This window comes from Palaemon carinicauda, chromosome 30 (assembly GCF_036898095.1).
Source record: "Palaemon carinicauda isolate YSFRI2023 chromosome 30, ASM3689809v2, whole genome shotgun sequence".
NCBI classification, from domain to species: domain Eukaryota; kingdom Metazoa; phylum Arthropoda; class Malacostraca; order Decapoda; family Palaemonidae; genus Palaemon; species Palaemon carinicauda.
The window spans coordinates 24434110-24447755 of record NC_090754.1 but is presented as its reverse complement, the minus strand read 5'-3'; the positions used below and the strand labels follow the sequence as shown (position 1 = coordinate 24447755).

At 35.4% G+C, this 13646-nt stretch overlaps 1 protein-coding gene across 1 annotated transcript in view; it reads left to right on the top strand.

Annotated features, from left to right (window-relative positions):
• The window catches only part of Mondo (MLX interacting protein mondo), a 384044-nt gene that overhangs the window by 343245 nt on the left and 27153 nt on the right, over positions 1-13646 (top strand). Inside the window, exons 9-11 of the mRNA XM_068353498.1 lie at positions 12330-12621; positions 12879-13180; positions 13322-13440. Coding sequence (XP_068209599.1) covers positions 12330-12621; positions 12879-13180; positions 13322-13440 — 713 coding nt within the window. The remainder of the gene's footprint in view (positions 1-12329; positions 12622-12878; positions 13181-13321; positions 13441-13646) is intronic.

Here is a 13646-nt window from a genome sequence, read left to right as displayed (position 1 = left end):
TATTAGCCTCCCCAGGGTAGCGCACATAGGGAATATAGATTTCAGTATGAAGGAGCTCTCTCTCTCTCTCTCTCTCTCTCTCTCTCTCTCTCTCTCTGGACACTATTATTATTATTATTATTATTATTATTATTATTATTATTATTAGTGTTGTCCTTTAAGAAAGAACATCATCGAACATTTGATGCATGCTTACACACACCGAGTCGCTCAATCTCTTATATACAAGTCTATCACATGCAAACATTCGACCATGATTACACACACACACACACACACACACACAGGGTAAGAGAGTTATAGTGATTTAATTGTTAAATTTTAATGTAGTATTACATTTATTGAGAAGTTAGTGAAATATTCACTATTATTCGGGAGATTTCCGTTTTGTTGTGCTTTATAACATTTAGATACGGTTTCTTAATCTATTTGTCGTTTTGAGTGACACTCTTGATAATCCCTCGATAATTTTGCTGTTTATCTCCATTCTGGTAGATTATAAACTGAGCACAATATGTGTCATTGAGTTCGGCATCTCTCTCTAAACATTAAGGGGAACAAAGGAGATCGCTTTCGTCCACAATACTCTGAATTGAAGTTCTCTTTACAGTCAACGCCTTAAAAAGTTTTCAGGTCGCTCATTTACAATCTATTGGATCTCTTTCTCTCTCTCTCTCTCTCTCTCTCTCTCTCTCTCTCATATATATATATATATATATATATAAAGAGAGAGATGGAGAGGTCGAATTTGCTTAAACAACTGGTCAGAGTTGCGAGTATTCGATAATGATATACAATATACGCAATTTGCATGACACTATTATTATTATTATTATTATTATTATTATTACTTGCTAAGCTACGACCCTAGTTGGAAAATTACCATGCTATAAGCCCAAGGACTCCAACAGGGAAAGGCCCAGTGAGGAAAGGAAATATTTGACGTGAACGTTAGATAGTTCTAATGTTTAATGTGAGTTGGCTGGAACCATCCGTCCTTGGTGTACAGTACATGATAGAGATAAGGCCCGCAAGACTACTGCTTCTTGATTTGGTATCGTAATGGTTTTCAAAGAGACTCCCAGCTGCTTCATTTCTTATTAGTGTATCTTGTGGCATATGGGTATCAGATAGATACATAATGAGAAATCATGTATACTTTTTCATATCACGTATCTAAAGAAACCCAGACTTCTTTTTTTCTTTTTTTAATGAAGTGGATCCTGTTAGCTCGCTGCCTTCGATTTTTGGAGCCAGCATAGATGGAAGGAAGGGTCAGGTAGATTAGGGTTTAGGAACTGGTTGTTCGGGACGATGATAAAAACAGGTAGCCAGCTACTTTACAGGTGGAGGGCACTTTTGTATTTGTTTGAGGATGAATCTCTCTCTCTCTCTCTCTCTCTCCTCTCTCTCTCTCTCTCTCTCTCTTCCTGCGTGTTGTCGTAGGCTATCTTATCTGCAGCTAGAACATGTGTTATCAGATGACAGTATATGAGAATCTTGAAAGGACTGTATGTAGGACAGTATATGGGACACTTCAAATTCTCGCTTGGATGAAATCCAAGGTGGTGTGATTAAGAACTTTTTCCTTTGCATTTTGAATCGTCATAATAACCTTTACATAGCTTTCGTGATTTTGAGTTAGCGAATGGTTTTGCCACCTCCCTTTCCTGAATATAGAATTTTCGACAATGAAGAATAAGTGAAAACATTCAACTATCTAGGCGTCGAAAGTAAGCATTAAATCTGTGTGATACCCAATGTAGGGCTGAACAGCGTTGTCTTTGGAAAACGAAATGATTGTAGAGGTATTCCTTCTCTTCCTCATGATAATAAGGATCACAAAGTAAAAACAAATACTTAGTGCATTTTCATTTTCTTTCTTGTGTGAGAGCGTGTATTACCTCCTATTGTTAAATAATTCTCTTATTTCCTCGTTTCCCTTCCTCACTGGGCTATTTTCCTTGTTTGAGCCAATGGGCTTATAGCATCTTGCCTTTCCAGCTAGGGGTGTAGCTTAGCAAGTGATAATAACCAAATTCTTCAAAATCACCACTGTGTTGATGGCGAAGTTTTTTTGTTTTTTTATTTTGTAAAGTTGTGAGCGGTTGTTTTTTAATTCAAGAGGCAATTAGGGCGACCATTGTAATGTGCGTATGTAGCCCGGACACGAAAAGATGTGATAAGATCCGGGACTGTAGAATACCGGGAAGAAAGACTTTTTCTTCTGAAGATTCAAGATGGTTAACATTAGGCCTTGATTACAGTATTCTGAAAATAAGAACGCCTTCATTGGCCCATTTCATTAGGATACATTAACACCCGACTTTGGTAGGTGACACATCCAATATTCTTTTAATGATTCGAACTCCCTTAAAGGCGTATGAGAGAATCACACATGCACACACACACACATATATATATATATATATATATATATATATATATATATATATACTATATATATATGTATGTATGTATATATTGGTTCTTTTTACCACTGTGCCCATTTAATGGATAGAGCACGTGACTGCCATGCTGTTGGTGTGTGATAGCGCTTATCACACACCAATAACATTTTTGGTTATTTACCAGTTAATGCCAAAGCCTCAACTCCCAAGAATGTTCATATTGCAGATTCAGCCAGATATCTTGCCTCGCTCGCAACCCTTATCGGGGAAGATCATGAATACTTTATGGACATTTAGCACCCAGGAGGCACGTCTGCCCAAGTCTAGTAATCTTGTTTAGGGAGCAACATGATGGTTTGCATGTCATTAGAAACGCCTCTCTCTCTCTCTCTCTCTCTCTCTCTCTCTCTCTCTCTCTCGTAGGATAGACTTGCGCATAATTTGTATAAGCATGGATGATAATATGAGAGATAGAGATAATTGATTTCATCTTTCTTTGCCAAATGCTTTAGTTTTAGCCGATAGAGAAGCGATGCGGATGAATAATAATCTTCATAGGTTTGCTACCAAATCACCTTGGCTGTATTACTGGTATACATAAACCATCGGAAATATTGGGACAAAATTCAAAGTAACAAAATTACTCGCTTCTCTTATATTCCTTCAATAATTCAACTGGTAGATTTTTCGTTCACAAGGGATATATATATTCTTTCCTTTCTGAGTTGGTATACCTTAACGCTGTGAGAGGGTTTGCGTATCGCCATAATTAGCGAATCTGTACTAGTCAGGACCACCCATACTAGGTTGGTTGGCAGTGAGCGATCAAACAAAAATCCCCCACCATCACCAATCCGCATTGTCAGTGAGTTGATGAAAACTGACCAAACGCCAGAAATAAATGGACATGTCTGAGGCCTTTGTCCTGCAGTGGACTAGAAACTGTTGCATTTGTTGTTTGTGAGAGAGAGAGAGAGAGAGAGAGATGAGAGAGAGAGAGAGAGAGTTTTGGCATTCTTATAATAGAACCATGTAATTACCTAGACCTTTATAAATTTTAATTAAACGAATAAAGTGAAGAGATAGGGACCGGAGTTAGAAGTGTCAGCATAGGAAGAAAAAGAAACTTGTTTTTGGACATTAAAGGTGAAGATTCTTGGCATCCGAGTACACTCAGTACTTTCGCCATGAGTCTGATGATAATATATACTGTAAACGATTTGCATCTCTGTTTATGGTTGACTGGTTACCCATTCAAATTGGTTATGATAGATTCTCTCTCTCTCTCTCTCTCTCTCTCTCTCTCTCTCTCTCTCTCAAAATTGTGAAGTACGGAAAATATATAGACGCTACATTAACCATGTTAGCCATGCTCTTCTTGGGCTGATTATTATTTCGCTTTGTACCTTTCTATGCATATTTGATAAACCTTTGAAGCCTCTGACGAGTGGTCTCGGTAATGGGAGAGAGGAAAACAATTGAACATATATTAATCGATGTCGTTTATCACGTACATTTGCTTTGGGTTTGGGTCAGTGACTCATTCGTGAGCTTTTATCAGTGGACGAAAGTCCAATGGATTTCTTCGAGGCTGCTCCCATGTTATTCCGATCTTATCTACATTTGGCGCTGTTTCCAAGCAGCGATTTGATAAGGAATTTTGATAAGACTAACTACAAATGGTTCCTTTTCGTGTCCAATTTCTTGAAAAAAAAAAAGGACTTGATTACAGTTAAGTAAGTACCTTATGTCGATGCCCTCTATTGTACATTTGAGAGGTTTCAGCGTATATTCACTCTGTGAAGATTGCCATATATTTGGATATAGCATTTCATTAAAAACCTGATCGTCGAGTAATGTTCTCCAAAGAACAAGTTTGATTTTCTTTCCATAAAGATTCTTTAATGCGGCATTAAATGAAAGTAGACACTTGATCCCAATAGAATAGTATTTATTGTCTAAAATCTGCACAAACTTTAAACGAGTTTGCTCGAGTTTGGCGTCCGTTTCATAGATTGGAATTTGATAGTTAACGTGAAACTGTGGCGTAGACCATTCGGGGCGGAGGAATGTCAGCAGAATCTTCCGTCATCAGACTATGGCCAGGATTTTGCTGATCTTGGCCCGAGATCATAACTGCTCACAAACTTTGGCTTCTCAGCTGATTTCTACTTTCCCTTTGTCTTTCTTTTCTACTTTCCTTTTGTCTTTCTTTTCTACTTTCCCTTTGTCCTTCTGGACTGGCGGGGATTTATAATCCCAATGTGAATACTCGGGATAAGAGTTACTAGGAGTCTCTCTCTCTCTCTCTCTCTCTCTCTCTCTCTCTCTCTCTCGTTGATATTTTGGAATTAAGATAAGATTACAGGATCGGCCCCCAGGAAAAACCACTGTATTTGGTCGCCTTTTCCTTGAAATCATTTCATTACAATAATTTTCCAACTTTTGACGACCTGATGAGGATGAAGGATTGGGTTTAATGTCACTTACTCCTAGTCCGCAGTTCGACTAATTGAGGATTGTGTAATATGAACCATGTTGCATGTGATTGTGTCGGGGAAGAACAAACTAGAGGATGGAGGCACATTGTATTTTCGAGACCTTGACGCTTGGGAACATGGCACGCCATAGGTCCCTAGAGTAAACTCTTCGAATTTATAGCTTTTCTTCTATTGTCTTTCGTGGGTCATGTTTTTATGTCCTTTAGTCGAAATTGAACTTGTCAATGTTATTTTCGCGAAAGTTCGCTATTTAGAACTTATCCATCCTACAATGACTGCGTTTTTGTTGAGGATAAGAATTCATAAGAATACGGAAAAATACACTTTACTACTACAAGCTCTGTCAGTCTTAAATATGATTAGTTATTTTGCATCTACTAGTGACTCATTAATGTTACTTTTGTATCTGAATGTGTTACAAAAGCAATCTTGAGACATTACTGATATCTTCAGTTTGATGTTGGGTTTGAACATGCGGTCGTGTTATCGGGCTCGCAACCCAGACAAAACGTGTCGTCAAAGACCCATGTGTTAATTCATAGAGACCACTAGTGTAACAAATTTTCCTCTCATTGTCTGCTTCGTGGTTGAAATGGGCGAAACATGAAACCAGTGATGGGTTTCAAAATAATAACTACTCTTTATCCACCCACAAGTATACACCAAAATACCAAACCTTATAGATATGGTTCCTACCCTTACTAAACCACAATAGACAAAAAGAATGACTACACATTATTTAGTAATATATGACGATCACACGTGCATTCTTTGTCAGCAAAATGAAAGCGTTGACCTTGAGATGCCAGCAGATGAAGCATAGAGGCGCCCAAAGGAAAAAAAAAATCCCTGAGCGCAGACAATTGGGGTTTGCTGACAGTATCCCTGAGACACCATGGTATCCTCGGTATCCACGCTGGTATCCTTACAAGCTTAAGGACTTCGATCCTTGCATCTAAATGGGTATATTCCAGAGAGGCGCCAGTGATAAAACTTAACAGGCTGTCATTGTGGTTACCAATATTGACATAAAGACCTAATCAAGGCATCCATCATTTGAGCACTTGCTTATCCAACTCATGTTCTAACTCGGCTGTTCCTAACATTTATTTGTTCACTTCATTCCTTCCTTCATGAATTGTCTACCATCGTGCGACCCCTTTCACATTTCTCTAAAATTGTATATCTCCGAAATAAAAAGACAGTCAAAGAAAAGATAAAACAAATAGATAAATATAACTTTGATGAAGAAAGCAAAACACCTTTGCTTTATAACTAAATTAATTAGAAACGACTGGAAATTTTAATTCTCTTGAGGGAATTTTCAATCAACCTCTGACCCAAGGTTACATATTTGAAACATTCGCATAATTCTAATGAGGTGCGAAAAAAAATGCACATTTTTGGTTAAACAATCAGTCAGTCATCTTTCATTAAATGTGGAAGGGCATTCTTTGAGAAAAGGTATATTTCTGACGACACTTGCATGGATCTTTGAACTGTCATTACCATTTAATAAGAATGATTTATTTTAGCTCTTCCTAAGCAGATGTATATGTTTCTGTTGTTAGTTTATTTTTTTTTCATTGAAATTAACTCTTAAACACGCTTTCTGATAGCAAGAAAAGTTTCTTAATAATATTAAAGATTATTTTTTTTTATATCAAGAGAAAGCCTTAATTGTGTACTACCTTTTATATTTGAGAGTTTTTGTCAACTTCTATTTGAAATAGAGGCTATTTTTTTTTTAACTCGATGGGCAAGCAAACATTTTGTTTTGGGTTCTACATATGCAAAGAAGTATTAAGATACATTTTTTATATGGAATGAAGTGGTTCGCAAATCTTGCTAATATTATTAAAACACATTAACCTCGTACCGCATGAATACCATTTTTTTTTTAGAGAAATCTACCATATATCTTTGATAAGTTTATCCTAAAGACAGTTGAGAGGAGAATTGATAACAAATTTTTTATATTTAACATACTTACTTTCATTTAAAACTATCACTCCTATTGATGAATATCTAGTATATATATATATATATATATATATATATATATATATATATATATATATATATATATATATATATATATATATATATATATATATATATAATATATATATTATATAATATATATATCGTGTGTTTGCATGGTTATCTATACATTGAGCCGTCATTTTTTATTGGTTACGTACTGTAGTATATACATAAGATATCCCTTTTGATTTCATATTGGCCTGATAAATTTCCAAAAATCATGCTGTGATTAATGAAACGGACTAGGAATGTCTTTGTCAGTGATAGTAATTGGTTTCTTTTGATTACTTCTATTTGCCTTGATTGTAGATTGTTAGTTTTAGAGAAAGGATGTTTATGCTGGTACTGTCAACTGAGTAACTGACTGTTGTATATAAATGTGTGTGATAACGGGAGATGACTTGCTTACTGAACTTGCCAAAGATGCTGGGATGTTACTCTGACAAATGATAAACTCACACATACAGTACAGGCCCTATAGAGGGAAACTTGACCAAAAGGATATTTCATATATCAAGATTTACATCTTTTTCCACTTTGCCTTTTGCTAAAATATTTTCTTTCCCATTTCAGCGTAGGTCAGTGTCTTTACAACCATGACATTTTGAAATGTGTTTTATTTTCTTTCCTGACTGATGGCTTTCCCTTTTGACATGTTTTCCTCTTAATGACTGGTGTGTCCATATAAAATGTGGATTTCAAAATCATGTTTTCTTTTATTTTTGGAAGGATTCTGACACCCGCTGAAGTTCTCCATCAGATCACTTCTTATTTTTCCTTGGCTATCAGAGCATCAGACTTATATTTTGTTTTTATTAGTTCCTTATTCTGTGACATTTTAATGTCGTTTGATCTTGGGAACTCCATTTTCCTACTCGAGAATTTCATGTTCATTGTCTGTAGAATTTTGATTAATTAGTCGACGCCTCTTTTGCAATTTATCCAGTAAATTTTAATCAAGAATGACACATATACTGTGTGTATATATATATATATATATATATATATATATATATATATATATATATATATATATATATATGATTAAGATACTACTTGTTAACATTTTAGTGTGCTTTATGACTCTCTCTCTCTCTCTCTCTCTCTCTCTCTCTCTCTCTCTCTCTCTCTCTCTCTCTCTCTCTCTCTCTCTCTCTCTCTCTCGTAAACTATTTTTAGTCTGCGTCTCTATTTCAACATGGATTATAGAAGACTATGAATCATTGTTGGTTCTACAAACCCTTTTAATATTCTTGTCACAACAGTTATGGACTGTACATTTATTTTTATAAGTAAAGCTCATATTTTCGGCGCCGCAAAGATGAATAATTGTGTAGGAAGTGTCTTATGTCGAAGTGAAAATGTATTCAATGTCTTTTTTACCCTTGGAGGCCTCTTGGGGGAAGTAGTAAACTCTATATTGGAACAAGTCACTGATGCAGACGGTCTAGAGGCTAGAGGACCACGAGGCTAGCAAGCCCTTGGGTTGAAGTTGGAGAGGGATGTGTTAGAGGCTGCTCTTTCGGATAGGGAGGAGGAGTAGGAGGAGGGAGAGGGGGAGAGGCATTGGAGCTGGCGCTCCTCATCGATGGCCCTTTGCTGCTGCCTCCAGCTAACTCGGAGGGAGGGCAAAGTCTCTTTCTCTCTCTCTCCCATGTGATTAGTATTTAGATAAGAAACATGCCGCGCCAAGATAAATGATGCGCATTGCCGCCTAGTAGTGAACCTCTTATGCATTTCTTGGAAACGTTCAAGTATGAGGTTATCCATCAGATATGTTGGTGAGCAACACAGTTTTCTACAGTAGTATGAATGGGAATTGCGTTTTAAGATTTAAGCCCTCAAACCCTGTGTGCGCTTATTTGTGGCGCCTATAGACTCCTTTTAGTTTTTTTTTTCCGTTTCAGGAGCATATATTGGACATTTTTTATTTTACAAATTGAGAATAATGACTCCACTTCTAATTGTAATAATACATACATACAATAATATTGATGATGGTAGTGAAGCCTTTAGCCAACAAAGACTGGCGAATGGGGTTGGATTGAGGGTGACCACGTGATCAGAGTGGCCTTGTGTTGGTCAATGTACCGCTGCCTAGCCAGAAGTGGCTTTTATTTTGCCCGTAAAATTTATTTTCGTGGCTAAAGAATTTCACAAAGGTCAAAACATCACCATTAGGTGTTGTTACAGAGCTGGTCATTAAAAAGGAATTGCAGTAAAAGAATGATAAATAAATAATTATTCGGATACAATATGTCTTTTGTGTTGTCTTTGGGTAAATCTTTCAAGACATGTGTTTTACTTCAAAATGTTTATTTTACGCTTCTTTTCTTGGAAAACAGCATTTGGTAGTAATGAAAATGTTTTAATAATAACGAGAGAGGAACGAGGAGGCTTCTTACTTTCTTGGCAGCTCTAAACTGGTTTGTGTGAAGTGTCAGACACCAGTTTCTCTAGTTGGGCGTCTTTTCATTGTTATGAGTAGTCGAGGTCCCAACCCCATTGCTCGAACACGGCTTTGATTAATGAATCGAGAGGCCCCTAAATAAAACTGGTCGTAACATATTAGTAGTATTTGGAGAGAGGAACAAATAAGGTTAATGCTATGGATACCAGACAGGGATGTGAAGGAGACAGATGATTCTGACTTGTTCGTGGAATATTGATCGAACATTTTCATAAGGTGTCGCTTGACGGGTTACCTTCTGAGTAGATTATAATTTAGCTAGAACGATTGGCTCCTCTCGTGTGGGTGTTAGGATGATAGTGAACTGAGATGTGTTCGCGCATGTGAATTAATCTTCATAATAGCTTCACATCTATTTTTATCACAACCACCTAAGATGGGGAATGACAGAGTTGTACCATACGTATATGTAACCTATACTTTGTGTATTATAATTAGGATAGGAAATATTTGCATAATTATTTCAAAGGAGGCTTTAAAAAAACTAGCCGTAAATTTTATATGGACACAGACCAGCAGTAGGCTACTGGGAACATTCCATTACCGCTTATCTCCCTTTCACCTTGGTTTTGTTTTTCTTATTTCCTTCCATTCATCTTTTGGTGAGATAAGAAATAGACAACATTTTGTTTCCTCACATGGGCTTATTTATGAGCAATAAACTACCCTGATTTCTTATACTACCTAAATTATATATATATATATATATATATATATATATATATATATATATATATATATATATATATATATATATATATATATATACATATATACATATATACATATATATATACATATATATATATATATATATACATATATATATACATATATATATATATATACATATATATATATATATATATATATATATATATACTTTATATATAATTTGGGTAGTTTTATTGCTCATAAGTAAGCCCATGAGGAAACAAAATGTCTATTTCTTAAACCAACAAAACATTATATATATATATATATATATATATATATATATATATATATATATTTCTAAATGTAATATATATATATATATATATATATATATATATATATATATATATATATATATATATATATTTCTAAATGTAATGTTTTTTTTTAAACGTTTTTCTCATGCACGAATATTGTATTAGGATTGCAATTCTTCGGACATTGCAAGTGTTTAATCACCTTTGTATTAGTAAGATTGCGAATATCCTAATCCGTCCAGACCAAGAATAGTGTTATTACGGAAGCAGTCTCTTGTTGTGTAGTCTTTGTCTCCATTGGGTAATATCAAGATTGCTGTCGACGGGAATCTTTTTTTCTCCTCGGTATTGGTTGTCATATTAAAGCGTTTGCTTTTCCATTTCTGCATCACAACACAAGATTTGTCGTGGAGTTTAATTTATTCTTGTTTTATATATTTTTTAAAGGGGGGTAAATTTCGTGTTGCATAGATTAATTGAAAGAAAAAAAACCAAGCTTATTACCGGGTACCAATCTCTTGATGTAATATCTACTGCGCACCGGTAATGTCATGGAACATAGATTAAAACACTTATGTCAAGTTACCACATTCCCACATATTCAGTGTATCACAGTTTGGTGGAATGTGCAGAGTATCTCCAGCAAATAAAAACGCAAAGGCATCAGTTTTATGAAGAAGAAAAAAACTCTGAGCTCAAATTAAGTCTGAGTTTGTTTGGAAGTAAGGCAAATCAATGTCAATTTGATCAAAATGATGTTGCTGCTTATACAAAACACATGGATGCTTCTTATAATGTTGAAGCTCTCAGCCTCCTTTCCAAGATAAATTTTCTTTTTTTTTATCATCTTCAGTTAGTCAGAATCCATAGCCATTTAGCCATTAGGTTTCATACTCATTTTATAAGGCGATAAAGGTTATTTTAACAACCATATATGGCTCATACCTCAACCAATCATTTTATTTTGAAAGAGTAGTGGTGTACAGGTGTGTACATAGTATTCTAGACTACTATTGGTAGTTTTATGTTTGGTTTACTGTCCCAGATAATTTAATAAGCTATATACAGTAGCTACCCGAAGGGGAAATTTATGACTCAAATTTATAACTATGCTGGACAAAAGTTATTAATGCACTTAATTCAAAGATAACGGTATTTTTTAGTTTAGGATTTAATATTCATCCTGTCTAAATGTGTATGTATGGAACATTATTGCAGAGTTCCCTTATTTTAATAATCACTTTCATGTTACTCATCTTCTCTCTATTATCTCTAGATTTTTTTATCAAGAGTTTGAACATTCTTTGTGGGTCTGTTCTGGATTTTGGCTTTGACTACATTCTTGTACATTACTGTCAGTATTGTTTTTCTATACATCTTTCCTTTTTGGAGCAATGTTTAGGTCATTAATGAATCAGTTTGAAGGTTAAATTTGTAAAGCTCTAAAATATTCAGAATATTTACCTATAAATCTTGTGTTTGTTTCTTGACTCCTTAAGTAATTTAATCTCCATCCGCTTCAGTTGCGTGTGAGATAGAATGAATCATAAAATCTTGATGCTGTGAGAATTTACCTATTCGGTATTGTTGAGTTTATATATTCATCTTTGTTCATTTCATGAATACTTGTACAGACAGTACTCGCATTTCTTAATGTTAGAAGCCTTTCACTGTTTTGACTATTGTTGCACATAATAGCCAAATGGCAGTTGTACTGTATTCGGAGATTTCATAAAAGCAGATCTTAATAATTTATTGTTGTTAGGTTAACTTGGAAATAACTTGGAAATGTTTTAGAAATTGCAGTTTGGTTAGAAAATATCTCTGAAATACCGTATTTAGAAACTTCCTTAGAACTATTCATGCCATGCTGGTTTTCTATTGATGTCACTTACAAATATTTATTGGTTTTCATTATTGTTTACAGTCATACCCTCGTCGAAGGTCTCATAGTTCAGGTGGTACTAGTGGACTGGTGGGAACTCCAACGCTAGCACCCCAGCAGGTGGCAAATACAGTGACAGCTACATCTTTGACCAATGTGAGTTCTCCCATTAACACTGTGATAGCTACCTCCTTGCCCCATCTGGTTCCTGCTCCTTCTGTATGCCCCATAACTGCTGCAGGAACAACAATCATATCCACACCTGTGATAGCACCAGTACAAGCTGCCACCACACATGGAGGGTCAGCACTTTTAGCTCAGCTCCTTACCTCAGGTTAGAATGTGGTGATACTTCAGCTGGGGTTTGTAGGATTATTAATTTTCCTACTCATATATAATTTTATCTTTTCAGTAACATACTTTTGTTTATTGTTAAAAATATTGAGTATTGGTTTCTTGAGAAGAAGAAAATGTAATAGTATTTTTTGCTCTTTATCATGAAAGATATAAATAAGTATTGAGCATAATTTTTGTTTTGCTATTCATTGTTTTTCATGTTAGGAGTAATTTGAAACCAAATTGTTATTGCAGGTTCATGTCCAGTCAATTGCAGCAGTCAATCAGCCAGCAGTCATCAACTGGGCACCATCAGCACAAGTGGTCAGTTGAACGCCTTGAGCAACAGCATGACTGTTAGTGCTTGTAATAATGTAAAAGTATCAATGATGATTCCTGGTGTTATTACAGGCAACACCACTACAAGTAGCAGCAACAGTAATCTTTGTAGTATTACGAGCAACAGCTCTAAACCAGGTGTTTCATCTGTCTTAGTTGCTCCAATCACCCTTTCAGCTGTTACTCCATCCACGCTCAAGACACAGTCTTTCACTCAGGTGAGGAATGGAAGTTGTGTGGTATCTGCAGTATAGGACATCAAGGGTATATTTTTCTAGTCATCATGGGTGATTATTTCTTGAATTTGATGTGGCAATATAATACTTGAAGTACTTAAAGCAATGATTTTGCACTTTCAGATATCACCATGGAGTCCATGCTCCCCAACAGGCTTGATAGTAAAGCAGTCTCCTCCCCACACAGAACCAACTTCACCCTTGATGATGAATGTTCCATCACCTCCCAATAAACCTTTCAGGTATTGAAATATATTAAAAAAAAAAAATACTTTTAAACATTTCAGTTGTAGGATCTTTATCCCAGAATATGCAATTAGGACTGACATTACTTAGAAGTTTTTCTTATATTACTTAGATCCACCTCATCATGCAATGATGATAGATCAGTATGAGTTACGTTAGAGGTGACAAAAGACTAGCTGTGTAGTAACCTACATTGCTTAGT